Source organism: Montipora foliosa, chromosome 13 (genome assembly GCF_036669935.1).
Source record: "Montipora foliosa isolate CH-2021 chromosome 13, ASM3666993v2, whole genome shotgun sequence".
NCBI classification, from domain to species: domain Eukaryota; kingdom Metazoa; phylum Cnidaria; class Anthozoa; order Scleractinia; family Acroporidae; genus Montipora; species Montipora foliosa.
The window spans coordinates 18,961,196-18,976,195 of NC_090881.1; the positions used below are offsets into that span (position 1 = coordinate 18,961,196).

Here is a 15,000-nt window from a genome sequence, read left to right on the forward strand (position 1 = left end):
TTCGGCGTTGGCTGCGCCTCGTGAGTCCACAACATTTTGACCACCTTGATAACGAATATCATTGTCGATAAGAGTACAGACAACGCTGAACCACTTTCGCTTTGTTAAATATTTGTTTTATAAAATAAAGAATTAAAGTTTTGATGATGACGTCAGCTTTGCGTTCGGCCTCTAGGAGGTCATAAGGTGAGAAATCAATGCGTGTATTATTGAGCTTATTATATAAAGCTTGATTGACCTAAGAAACTGGTTTACATTCCTTTTTTGAAGAACATTTATTCTTGCATTAAGAAGCAGGCTGTGACCTCATCTCATGGATACACCCATACCTCACACTAGCTTGTGGGAGGGGTTAACAAAGCTTAAATCAGACGCGGCGACAAGAGTGGTCTACGACAAGCCCGTGTTGTATCGGTCTCTGGAAAACTTGTCACAGTACACGATGCTTTGATTTGAATCTTTTGAATTGTCCTACTACAGTCCACCTCTTTTGTTTCTGACAAAAGATGATGGCTCAGCTCTAAACGAACTAGTGATATTTCCATTACGGATAAAAGCAAGGAACACTAATGTTATTGTACCTGAACATGACCGTCCATCACCAATAAAGCCTGTCTTGCATGTGCAGTTGAAGTTTCCAGCCGTATTTGCACAAGTTGCATTTTCATAGCAATCATGGATCCCGGTGTTGCATTCATCGACATCTGAATACCAAGAAAGGATACAGGTACTCAATTAACGATTTCAAACTTTCATAAAAATTATCCATTAAACACTTTGACCGTCGTTTACTATCATCAACAGTATGATGACCGTTTGAACGGGGAGTGAATGACCACGACCAAAAAAAGACCATCCAGTTTCATGTAAAAATTGACAAGAACAAAGGCTCAGCTCAAAATGAACTAGTTATATCAGTTCCAATGCGAATAACTTGAAAGTAAGCGACACTACCACTATTGTAATTCGCCGCTTAAAATGAACCAGTGATATTTCCTGGCAATACGAATAAAAGTAACACTTAGCTATTGTACCTGAACATGACCGTCCATCACCAGTAAAGCCTGGCTTGCATGTGCAGTTGAAGTTTCCAGCCGTATTTGTACAAGTTGCATTTTCATTGCAATCATGGCTCCCGGTGCTGCATTCATCGACATCTAAACAGCAAGAAAGGATACAGGTACTCAGTTAACAATTTCAAACTTTCATAAAAATTATCCATTAAACACTTTGACCGTCGTTTACTATCATCAACAGTATGATGACCGTTTGAACGGGGAGTGAATGACCACGACCAAAAAAAGACCATCCAGTTTCATGTAAAAATTGACAAGAACAAAGGCTCAGCTCAAAATGAACTAGTTATATCAGTTCCAATGCGAATAACTTGAAAGTAAGCGACACTACCACTATTGTACCTGAACATGACCGTCCATCTCCAGTAAAGCCTGGCTTGCATGTGCAGTTGAAGTTTCCAGCCGTATTTGTACAAGTTGCATTTTCATTGCAATCATGGCTCCCGGTGTTGCATTCATCGACATCTGAATACCAAGAAAGGATACAGGTACTCAATTAACAATTTCAAACTTTGATAAAAATTATCCATTAAACACTTTGACCTTCATTTACTATCATCAACTGTGATGACCGTTTGAACGGGGAATGAAAGACCACTACCAAAAAAAAACCATCCAGTTTCATGTGAGAATTGACAAAAGCAAATGCTCTGCTCAAAATGAACTAGTGATATCACTGAGTTCCAATGCGAATAACTTGAAAGTAAGCGACACTACTGCTATTGTACCTGAACATGACCGTCCATCACCAGTAAAGCCTGTCTTGCATGTGCAGTTGAAGGTTCCAGCCGTATTTGCACAAGTTGCATTTTCATTGCAATCATGAATCCTGGTGCTGCATTCATTGACATCTGAATACCAAGAAAGGATACAGGTACTCAATTAACGACTTTTAAAGTCTTTTGATAAAAATCATCCAACAGTTGATCTTCGTTCACCATCATCACTGAACAAGCATGACTGTTTAATTTGAACAAGGCCTTGACTTACGAATGTGGCCAACTACAAAAAACCTATCATCACCTTTTATATGAGAGTTTATGCTTCTGACGAATAGTACGCTAAAACATTCGCAGCTCAAAATGAACCAGTGATATTTTCTGGCAATACGAATAAAAGGAACACTTATAGCTATTGTACCTGCACATGACCGTCCATCTCCAGTAAAGCCTGCCTTACACGTGCAGTTGAAGTTTCCAGCCGTATTTGTACAAGTTGCATTTTCATTGCAATCATGGCTCCCGGTGTTGCATTCATCGACATCTTAATGAGAAAAGGATACAGGTACTCAAAGTTTTAAAGTTTGATAAAAATCATCGAGCAATTCACTTTGATCTTTGTTCACCATCATCAACTATGATGACCGTTTGAACGGGGAATGAAAGACCACGACCAAAAAAAGACCATCCAGTTTCATGTGAGAATTGACAAAAGCAAATGCTCTGTTCAAAATGAACTAGTGATATCACTGAGTTCCAATGCGAATAACTTGAAAGTAAGCGACACTACTGCTATTGTACCTGAACATGACCGTCCATCACCAGTAAAGCCTGTCTTGCATGTGCAGTTGAAATTTCCAGCCGTATTTGCACAAGTTGCATTTTCATTGCAATCATGAATCCTGGTGCTGCATTCATTGACATCTGAATACCAAGAAAGGATACAGGTACTCAATTAACGACTTTTAAAGTCTTTTGATAAAAATCATCCAACAATTGATCTTCGTTCACCATCATCACTGAACAAGCATGACTGTTTAATTTGAACAAGGCCTTGACTTACGAATGTGGCCAACTACAAAAAACCTATCATCACCTTTTATATGAGAGTTTATGCTTCTGACGAATAGTACGCTAAAACATTCGCAGCTCAAAATGAACCAGTGATATTTTCTGGCAATACGAATAAAAGGAACACTTATAGCTATTGTACCTGCACATGACCGTCCATCTCCAGTAAAGCCTGCCTTACACGTGCAGTTGAAGTTTCCAGCCGTATTTGTACAAGTTGCATTTTCATTGCAATCATGGCTCCCGGTGTTGCATTCATCGACATCTTAATGAGAAAAGGATACAGGTACTCAAAGTTTTAAAGTTTGATAAAAATCATCGAGCAATTCACTTTGATCTTTGTTCACCATCATCAACTATCAGGACTGTTTGAAAGGCGCCTCAATGACTTTGAAGTTGAATGTGGCTATAACAGCGAAAGAAATACCATCCTATTTTATATAGGACTGATACTTCTGACCAACCTTTGGCCAAAAAAGCGAAGATCGAAACTAACTCAGGCTATTGAATTTCCAATACGGCTAAAAGCGAGGAACACAACTGCTTTTGCACTTGAACATGAAAGTCCATTTTCACAATCACTTCTGCTTTCGCAGAACCTTCTGCGAAAGGTTGGCGGAAGGGTTGGCGCAGTGGTAAGATCTCTGCTTTCCAACCCTAAGGTCCCGGGTTCCATTCCCGGTTCTGCCGAGAGTGGAATATTGGGCGACCTTCTTTCCCGCTAAAGTTCACTCAGCTTTCCATCCTTCCGAGGTCGGTAAAATGAGTACCAGCATGCATGGACTGCTTAGAAGCGGCTGCCATTTGCGCCTGTATATGCTTCCAGTCCGCTGGGGGTTAATTGATCATTGTAAAGCCCCTTAGAGACGTTTGTGATAAAGGCGCTATATAAATGCACCACTTTCTCTTTCCCTCTTCAACTTAATAGCTGCCACACTTAAACGTAGTCCGTTCCTAGGAACTGCAGCAAAAAAGGTGATGACATTTGCCTGTCCTTACCGTTTTCGCAGTTTTCTCCTGTAAATCCCGGTGGACACTCGCATACATACTTCTTGTCAGTGTATCCCAGAAGACACTTTCCATTGTTGAGGCATGGATTGTAACAGCAAGGATTCTCATGAGGTAAGATAATCATAATATATCGAATTCAGTTCAGAGCTCGAAGTTCCTTGGCTCAAATGTATCAGTCGCGAGATATTTGTTGTTTTACTTTTTGGTTTGCCTTCCCTGTTAACATATACTCAATCGTTTCCCAACACTGTAGTGGATTAAGATATCAAAAAATCGTTTTATATGATTAGCCATGTGATTTCCACGTTTTGCTTTGTAATTAGTTTCACATTCCATAAACGAATCACTTTTAATGCGGGAAGTAAAAGCTGAGATAAAACTGAGATTTAGCCTGACAACAAAAACAAAGCAATACCCACACCACTTCAGTTATGCTAAGAAGGGGTGAAATCTGGTCCAATCGTTTCAATTTAACATGAGATACCTTTGCGCTTCTGTATGTCCAACCCTGTCTTGGCTTGAGATCTTCCGGGTGCAGGCAGTGGTCTGAATCACTCAGTTCACAGATGACGCTGCTTGAAGATTTTCCGCTACCAATGTTGACCGACACACATTTGTTTTCCATGAGACACCAAAGTTCACATCTGTCTTTTCCAACAGTGAGATTCATAAACACGTGTCCTTCAAAGTATCGGCCCGTTTGTACAGGAAGAAGGTGGATGGTTCGACAAGAACGATCTACGAACAATGGCACAAGTCACTGACGCTTATCTAGTGCAAATGTTGCAATTTTACACAAGCAAATTAGGAAAGATGATTTGCAGACATCACTAACAGCCGAAGGTTACAAATATTGGCGGGAATTAAGGAATAGGCGATAACTTTTCAACTTTCAACTTGGACTGCATCATAAAATTAAACTTTCTTGACAATGTATTCTGTTTTCATGATCCGGACAACCCGGCCGAAGCAGGCAGTTTTACCACTTCGAGCAACAAGTGTCGAAACAAGCTATCATGAATTCTTTCAAACGATCTAGAGATCTTCACAGTAAGTAAGTAAGTAAGTAAGTAAGTAAGTAAGTAAGCAAGCAAGCAAGTAAGTAAGCAAGCAAGCAAGCAAGCAAGCAAGCAAGCAAGCAAGCAAGCAAGCAAGCAAGCAAGCAAGTAAGTAAAAGTAAGTAAGTAAAAGTAAGTTATAATTATCCATAAAAGTTGATTTCCACAAGAGACGTGTGGTAACAATCAAACGAGCAAATCTAATAACTTAAAACTATTTACAATTATTTACAGTTTATTAATTTTTTTTTACTTACTATAAATTACCAGCTAATAATTCTATTCACTAAAAATATTTCGACTTTCTCCATAGCAGGAGAGGAGCAAAAATCAGCTAAAGGTGTGCGCATTAATTTTATTATTAAAGATTGAAAGGGTGTCAGATCCACCGTCGAAGTGTAGCAGGAAGCGAGTTCCACAATTTTGCTCCACTATAGGAAAAACGTTTTTTTTTTCGATATTCAGTTTTGGGTAGCGGTAACTGCAGTGAGGTGGAGGATTTCCTAAGTTTATGATGTGGTATATCATTCTTACTTATGAAAAGATCAGTAAGGCATTAAGGAGCCAACCCATTGACCATTTTATACATTTGCTTTGCCTTAGCCCGTTGAGTTTCTAGATTTTCCCAGCCTAAGAGACCCAAAGCCTCGGTGGAGGGAGAGCTATAGGGAGTATCATTGAATAGATTCATTAATCAGTCGAGCTGATCTATTCGGAAGTTTCTGGAGCTCGTTAGAGAGCCCCTTGCCTAGGGTATCCCATACTTCACTTATAGTGTGGCTGGATTAAAGCATTATATATTGAAACCAAAGTGCCTCCCTCGACAAACTCCTAAATTCGCCTCAAGCCTTCTACTCCCGAACTAACTCTTTTGGCAACACTCTGTCCCAAGATAGATGCTGGTCGATTTCTTTGCCAAGAACCCTACTATGGTAAACCTGTTTAAGATTTTCTTCCATTAATTTCAATACACGGTTGAGACTGTAAGTTTCTTAGCTTGTAGTTAGAACGGATTTGCATAAATTCTGTTTTTGCTACATTTAGACTTAATTTCATTTACGCATAAGAGGAAGAAAAGAGGGCCAAGAATAGACCCTTGAGAAATACCACAGGTAATTTGTGTTTCAAATGACATCGTATCATTTAAATGAAAATGATTTTGACTTGCGGTTGCTCCAACAAAGTTCAGTGATACCATATAGTTCAAACTTGCGCAGCAGAATCCTGTGATTGACGGCCGGTATAAAATACATTTTTTAAGTCCAAGAACACAACAAGGTTAAGCACTCTTCTATCCATATTAACATACTAGCTGTTTGAGCTATCTAAGAGAACTGCAGCAGTCGAGTCAAGTTTGCGGAAGCCAAATCGATGATACGAAAGAATATTATTAGATGTAAGGTACTCACATATTCATAAGTTCTGTGGAAAAAGGTTTGCCTCTGACTCTTGATATTTTTCAACAGACGTTTCAGCTAATTCTTAAGCATTCATCAGTGATATGAAAGCGAAGTTCGTTATCGTACGCTATTTAAAGTAACGTAGCGCGAAGCTTGCGCGCGTGGCCATGCAATTCATGCTCGCGCGATGCCTTTGTAGGCTTCTGGAAGTTCGATATGATCGTTCCCAGCGTTCGGGTCCAAAGTAGAGTGCCAGGCTTCGAGGAAAAGTCGCTCGCGGTAGTTAGCTTCGAAACCAACAACCTTGACGTAGATACTTTTTACCGTTACTTGGGCTATTACTGGCAAGATAGAGATCGGTCTGTAATTATCTGGTGCAGTTTTTGGCCCTATTTTTTAAAGAAGCAAGACTCTGGCAATTTTCCAATCTTCAGGGAAGAAGCTGCTCGAGACGATGGCGTTTTTGAATATATATGTTAATGATGGAGAAATAGCATAAGCCGCAATTTTCAATAAATTTCCAGAGATTTTGTCAATGCCTGTGGCTTCCGAGTTTGAAAGACTCTTCAAAAGCTTGAGATTTTGCCGTTAGACACAAGCTTAAACTGGAGTGACAGGGCTTCCCATACTGCTCAAATGAAATAAATGAAGCAGTAAATTAACGACAGACAATGATATTCACGTGACTTTGGAGTTTATGACACATGATCTTTTCTTGTAATCTCTTTTTCAAAACCGTTTTGTCTCTAGAGCATTGATTATCTAATTTCTAAGACGGAATGCCTTCTGATGAATTGATGCCCAATGTTACAAAAGTTGTCAAACTTAGTTTTGAACTAGGGGTTACGTTTATGCAAACGTTCGCCGTGTAGCACTTATATTTCAACAGACTGAATTAACTATGAGAGTGTGATGTGAAGTGCTATTTTCTACCCATGTAAATCATGTGAGCGTTAGTCTTACCAATGGAAATGGGCCCACACAAGGACAGAGAAAAACTCTGACCAGGGAGGAAAATGAACCCACGACCTTCGGGTTAGATCACCGCTGCTCTACCGACTGAGCTACAAGGCCAGACGGGAGCAGGTCGTGGGAATTGAAGATGTCAAATTTACGGCATTCCCACCGTGGTCAGAGTTTTTCTCTGCCCTTGTGTGGGCCCATTTCCATTAGTAGGGCTAAGGCTCACATTTGTTTACATAGGTAGAAAATAGCACTTCACATCACACTCTCATAGTTAATCGCATCAGCTTCCATGCTCTAGAAGAGTTCCTGAATTAGATGTTGACAAGAACTTTTTTCTCACCTTGATTAGCAAGTGTTTTGATCTTAAGGCAAGCCATCCAAAGAAAGGAGATAACCAGGCAGTCGAGAACAAAAGGGCGATAGCTTCTCATGTTTGGAGCATCAGACACCATAAAGCCGGATACGACTCTAAGAAAACTTGGTCAATCGCGAAAGGTTTGCCGCCCTTATATACGTTAAATGTCTTTTGAAGGCATCATTTATTCATCAGTCGGTAATGACAATTGAAGGAATTGTTTTTCTAATGATCTATATAAATTGAAACAGGGCCCAAAATAAATATGTTGTTTACTATGTAAGAAAACGATTATCTGGATGCTTCATACCGAGCAAACGATTTCGTCGTTTAAGCTTGTTCTGTCTAGAAACTGATTACTTATGGTGGATGCCTAATTTGTTCATGTACATAGCGTGCAGTTTTCTGGCATCCGATGACGCCACAGTTATTGCGATTAAAATTGGGCTGACGAGTGGAGATATAACGCCAAATTAAGATATAACCTCGTCAGTTATTTCAGTTTAGATTAGATCACCATCCTGACGGGAGTCTTTTTTATTCCTTGTGTGGGCCATGCCATTTCCATGTCTAGAGATACGCAGAGAGTAATTCAATGTTTTAACAGACGCTGCATTTTATATTCTCAGGGATTTCAACAAAATTTGAAGTTTGCGGCTGGTTTAAGTAGGGCAACCAATTGTATCAACATGAAGTTTAATGTTAAGCCGCAGTTGGGTTTGAAAAAATTTGCCTTTTTTTCAATTTATTGAACAAAGTGGCCTACTTCTCGACTTATTTTAAAAATTCACCTGGAGTTTAAAACTATTTGTTTCCGTCTCTTTTTGCGCGCTTTTCTGTTTAAACCGTTCTGAATTGTCATGAACTGTAATTGTTTCTTCTTTGTCTTGACAAGTCACTTAATGACTATTTTCACCTGTTCCCTCCACGGGCATATTCATGTTTAGCGGCATATGAGTAAGGAAATTAATTTAATTAATGACGGTCACCTCTTCACAGTTTTCCATTACCGCACTGATGTCAACAAATTTTAAAACTATTGACATGCAGTACATATTTAAATTAAAGTTTCCTTGACAGAATTATTAAGTTGGCATGGCAGCTTTTGGCACTTACGATATACAGTGTATAAAATTTTCATAAAAATTAGAACTGCGGAGTTTGTAGGTCTTAGTGAAAGCGATCATTTCACTTATTAGAACCTAGCCGTACGACCAGGGTTAAAAGTTTGGGAATTAGTAAACAATAGTAAGACGAAAACGCCAACATTTAAAAAAAAAATCTACCGGACAGTTTTCAGTTATTATCAAACTAGACGAAAATCGACATTTTTGCCATTTGGGAAAACCTGTGAGACAGATTTAACTTTTTTTTTTTTCTATACTTGATTACTTTCTCTTTCTCAGGAAATCCTAAGGTGCGGTCACACAGCTAGTTTAACGGTCTTCCAGACCCCCTCCAGGAGCTCGGTCACCATAATGATTTTTAGTATAAATACACAGGAGTACGTACACAGGTGATTATACAAAATCGCGTGCTCTCATTGGCTCGCTATCTCGGATTATCAGCCGATAATCACCTCGACGGACAAAATGGCTGCCAGTAGTCGTTTTGCCACTGTAAATGAAGATGAGTTTCGCTTTGAAATGTTTTTTTTTCTCTTTTTGAAATAATCACCTGTGTATTTATACTAAAACAATTATTCGCCGAAGGCGAAGTGATTATCGGTGAATATCTAACAATTATTCGCCGAAGGCGAAGTGATTATCGGTGATTAGTATAAAACTAGAGTGCCTCTCTCGACAAACTCCTGAATTCGTCTCAAACCTCCTACTCCCGAACTAACTCTTTTGGCAACATTCTGAATGTGCCTTGTCCCAAGATAGATGCTGGTCGATTACTTTGCCAAGAACCCTACTATGGTAAACCTGTTTAAGATTTTCTTCCATTAATTTCAATACACGGTTGAGACTGTAAGTTTCTTAGCTTGTAGTTAGAACGGATTTGCATAAATTCTGTTTTTGCTACATTTAGACTTAATTTCATTTACGCATAAGAGGAAGAAAAGAGGGCCAAGAATAGACCCTTGAGGAATACCACAGGTAATTTGTGTTTCAAATGACATCGTATCATTTAAATGAAAATGATTTTGACTTGCAGTTGCTCCAACAAAGTTCAGTGATACCATATAGTTCAAACTTGCGCAGCAGAATCCTGTGATTGACGGCCGGTATAAAATGCATTTTTTAAGTCCAAGAACACAACAAGGTTAAGCACTCTTCTATCCATATTAACATACTAGCTGTTTGAGCTATCTAAGAGAACTGCAGCAGTCGAGTCAAGTTTGCGGAAGCCAAATCGATGATACGAAAGAATATTATTAGATGTAAGGTACTCACATATTCATAAGTTCTGTGGAAAAAGGTTTGCCTCTGACTCTTGATATTTTTCAACAGACGTTTCAGCTAATTCTTAAGCATTCATCAGTGATATGAAAGCGAAGTTCGTTATCATACGCTATTTAAAGTAACGTAGCGCGAAGCTTGCGCGCGTGGCCATGCAATTCATGCTCGCGCGATGCCTTTGTAGGCTTCTGGAAGTTCGATATGATCGTTCCCAGCGTTCGGGTCCAAAGTAGAGTGCCAGGCTTCGAGAAAAAGTCGCTCGCGGTAGTTAGCTTCGAAACCAACAACCTTGACGTCAATACTTTTTTCCGTTACTTGGGTTATTACTGGCAAGATAGAGATCGGTCTGTAATTATCTGGTGCAGTTTTTGGCCCTATTTTTAAAAGAAGCAAGACTCTGGCAATTTTCCAATCTTCAGGGAAGAAGCTGCTCGAGACGATGGCGTTTTTGAATATATATGTTAATGATGGAGAAATAGCATAAGCCGCAATTTTCAATAAATTTCCAGAGATTTTGTCAATGCCTGTGGCTTCCGAGTTTGAAAGACTCTTCAAAAGCTTGAGATTTTTGCCGTTAGACACAAGCTTAAACTGGAGTGACAGGGCTTCGCATACTGCTCAAATGAAATAAATGAAGCAGTAAATTAACGACAATGATATTCACGTGACTTTGGAGTTTATGACACATGTGATCTTTTCTTGTAATTTCCTTTTCAAAACAGTTTTGTCTCCAAAGCATTGATTATCTAATTTCTACGACGGAATGGCTTCTGATGAATTGATGCCCGATGTTACAAAAGTTGTCAAACTTAGTTTTGAACTAGGGGTTACGTTTATGCAAACGTTGGCCTGTAGCACTTATATTTCAACAAACTGAATTAACTATGAGAGTGTGATGTGAAGTGCTATTTTCTACCTATGTAAACCATGTGAGCGTTAGTCCTACCAATGGAAATGGGCCCACACAAGGACAGAGAAAAACTCTGACCAGGGTGGAAAATGAACCCACGACCTTCGAGTTAGATCACCGCTGCTCTACCGACTGAGCTACAAGGCCAGACGACGGGAGCAGGTCGTGGGAATTGAAGATGTCAAATTCACGGCATTCCCACCCTGGTCAGAGTTTTTCTCTGCCCTTGTGTGGGCCCATTTCCATTAGGGTCCATTAGTAGGGCTAACGCTTACATTTGTTTACATGGGTAGAAAATAGCACTTCACATCACACTCTCATAGTTAATCGCTTCAGCTTCCATGCTCTATAAGAGTTCCTGAATTAGAAGTTGACAAGAACTTTTTTCTCACCTTGATTAGCAAGTGTTTTGATCTTAAGGCAAGCCATCCAAAGAAAGGAGATAACCAGCCAGTCGAGAACAAAAGGGCGATAGCGTCTCGTGTTTGGAGCATCAGACACCTTAAAGCTGGATAGGCCGACTCTAAGAAAACTTGGTCGATCGCGAAAGGTTTGCCGCCCTTATATACGTTACACGTCTTTTGAAGGCATCATTTATTCATCAGTCGGTAATGACAATTAAAGGAATTGTTTTTCTAATGATCTATATAAATTGAAACAGGGCCCAAAGTAAATATGTTGTTTACTATGTAAGAAAACGATTACCTGGATGCGAGAAAATGGGAAGAAAATGGGAAGAAAATGGGAGAAAGTCGCAGTGGTTAACGGTTAGCAGATAGTTGCTTACTATTAGACCAAATAGCTGCTCAGTCTCAGAGCAGAGAATTCCGGACATTCCAGGGCCTGGTTGGTGCATGTTCGAAAGCCCATTAACTGAATGCTGGATTAGCGTAAACTTTTGTCTCATGTTTTCAACTATTTGGTGAAAGTTTCTTTTGCTTATTTATGTTTTTCAAGATTGACTTCGTCTAATATAAAGTTTTGCCGAATATCAGCGTTAATCTGGGATTAGCGTTAATCGGCTTTTGAACAACCGCGCCCAGAGTAAATGAATGTTCTTTGGGAGCCCTAGCTTTATTAACTCCATTTGGGACTTTGTTCATTAATTCCATAGAGACCCCATTGCCTACTCTATAAAGGTCTAAAACTAGAAATTTAGGATGTAATGCATAGTTAATTCTATATCGTCCAGCCTTTCTATGCAAGCAGAACGTGTAAGAGTGTGTGGAGTTGTATTCGTAGTTGCGTTACCCGGCGTGTCGTGCGGGACACCTGTAACGTTTTGTCCGGAATGATCCTTCTATAGGACCGTCTGAATCACTTATTCTTAGTGAGAGTTTCCATACGAAAAGTAGGTACGGAGGAGGAGGAAAAAATCGGGCCTGCCTTAACTTGTCGGTCAAAATAAATCTTTTACATCGGAAGTTTTACCTCCCTTTACAATAATGACCAAACACTTTCTGTGTAGTTAACATTATTTATGATTGAAAAACTGAATAATTAAAAAAATTGGCTTGAAACGAAAATAAAAACAAAATAAAGACATTTAAGGAAGTATGTTTCACAGGGTTGCTACTCATCAGTAACAAAAAAATTCCATGACTTCTCCATGACTTTCCCTGACCTCTAAACAGTTTTCACTGACCTTAAATGAGTTGAATAATCACATTTGCTTCAGCTTCTTTTGAAGGCCATCAATATTTTTCTCTTTGTTTTCGACCTCTTTCCCCTGATTTTTCCCTAACCGGCGGTTGCAACCTTGGCTTTCAGATATTTCGCTCGGCACAATCGAACTTCATCAGCAAAGTCTTTGTCAAAAAGGAGGCTCGAGATCCTTTTGAATCTTCCAACTCGCTCGAAAAAAGTCAACGTTATAAGACCATTAAGCGAAAACAGTGTTTGAACGGGAACTTGTCTTGTTGCCACGTATAATTAAGACTAGGCATAACTAAGAGTTGGCACCCAGCATTCTTCTCAAGGGTTCACCGACAACGCCTTTGTGGTAGCGCTGCTTAACCGACAGTAACCATTAACCGCATCGAAAATGAGTAAATAAAACCAAGTAGAGTAAAAATTTGAAAAGGTTCAACTAATGCGTCGGTAATATGAGTCTGTTATGATAAGACCCTAATGAACATGAAATCAACTGGTCCTGAGAGTATACCATCTAAGCTGCTTAAAATAGCTACCCCCGTCATTACTGCACCTCTGACAAAGCTTTTTAATCATCGTATTGGCGTGGGCCAGTGGCCTTAACAATGGAAACTCAGCAACGTTACTCCTGTTTACAAGAAAGATGATGAGACATCCAAATCAAATTATCGTCCTGTTAGTGTCATATCAGTGATACCAAAGGTGTTTGAGAGAATTAAATATGATCAGCTATATAGCGCATTCACTCCAATCTTTTCTGATAACATGTCTGGCTTCCTACGCGGACATTCATGCTGTTCCGCCCTACTTAAACTAACTGATGATTGGCGCCATGCTCTTGACAAGAAAAAAGATGTGGGAGTGGTTGCTATTGACCAATCGAAGGCATTTGACTCGATTTGCCATAACTTGTTACTAGCGAAACTAAAAGCTTATGGCGTTCAAGACTCTGCATTAAAACTGATTCAGTCGTATCTATTAGGCCGTCTTCAAAGAGTTAAATGCAATGAGAACGTGTTTGACTGGCTCCCCTTTCGTTGTGGAGTGCCGCAAGGGAGCCTTCTTGGCCCGCTTCTCTTCAATATTTTTGTGAATGATGTTAATTACTCAGCTGGGTTTTCCTCCCTACGTCTTTATGCCGATGACACGACGCAATATGTCTCTCACGAGTGTCCTGCTTTGCTAGAATCCATCTTGAATCAAGACATAAAGAAATTAACCATTTGGTTCTCAGCGAACTATCTTCAAGTTAACGCCACTAAGACTCAATCAATGACACTAAGTAGTTCTCAGTATACTTACAACTTTTTAGTTGATGACTTGTCCATCGTAATTGAACCGACTCTCAAAATTTTAGGTGTTACATTGGACCGCGACTTGTCTTTTAAGCCCCATGTTACTTACGATCATGCTGAAAAAAGCATACGCTATGATAGCTGCTCTACGTAGGATTAAGCGCTTAGTTCCATCAAATACTATGATCTCTCTGTACAAAGCCTACGTGTTACCGCGTATTGAATATTGTAGCCCGCTACTACTAGGAATATCTAAATCTTTGAAGAATACCATCGAACGAGCCAACCACTATGCGATTAAGTCTTTACTTAACCTGGGTAACTCGGCTACCTATGATCTATGCTTAGCTACGGCCGATATGGGCACGCTTGAACAAAGACGCATCGTACAATCGCTCATTTTATTTTTTAAGTGTTTTAGACTTAACGGCCTAAATTACATTTCTCATTTTTTTACACCTAGGATAACTAATTACAATTTACGAGGTAATGGCCTAAATGTTGTGCAGCCATCATATAACAGCCTCGTTATGCACAACTCATTTCTGTATCAGATTGCCCACATTTGGAATCAATTATCAGCCATAACAAAATCCTCAACCACTTTGGCTCAATTTCGTTCTCGTCTGAACGGTGTTGAATTTGCAGGGTGCCCGTGTATGAACTGTATACGCTAGCTATTCTCTTATCTTAATGTTTGCACTAGTTTCTTTTTAAACTATCTTTTAATACAGTTCTGGATTCTTCTAGAATTTTTATTTTTTATATGTAAATAGTAATTAGTTATGGTATTGTAAATAGTCGTGCGTTTTTAACATGAGCCACTGGCTCGGGAGATTTGGGCAACCTCTCCCTACGTTTGCGACTTTAAATAAAGTTACCTTACCTTACCTTACCCTTCCTTACATTTTACTTCCCACTCAGTACCCGGATCAACCGGACCAAATCATTCCTCTTTCAGTTACTGAATAAGGTTGCAACCCGCGGTAACGAGGATAAAAGAGTTCAAACCGTCGCAAAAGACGGCTAATGGTTGCTACTAAATGTTTCTTTCCACTGGGTTGGTAGTCAAGTTTTTTGC

General features: G+C 39.5%; 1 protein-coding gene across 1 annotated transcript in view; it reads right to left on the bottom strand.

Annotated features, from left to right (window-relative positions):
- LOC137981811 (protein kinase C-binding protein NELL2-like) overlaps positions 1-15,000 on the bottom strand; it is a 91,662-nt gene that overhangs the window by 2,325 nt on the left and 74,337 nt on the right. Inside the window, exons 3-8 of the mRNA XM_068828858.1 lie at positions 4,362-4,615; positions 3,866-3,980; positions 2,597-2,719; positions 2,217-2,339; positions 1,035-1,157; positions 582-704 (exon numbers count right to left, since the gene is read on the bottom strand). Of these exons, the coding sequence (XP_068684959.1) occupies positions 582-704; positions 1,035-1,157; positions 2,217-2,339; positions 2,597-2,719; positions 3,866-3,980; positions 4,362-4,615 (861 nt within the window). The remainder of the gene's footprint in view (positions 1-581; positions 705-1,034; positions 1,158-2,216; positions 2,340-2,596; positions 2,720-3,865; positions 3,981-4,361; positions 4,616-15,000) is intronic.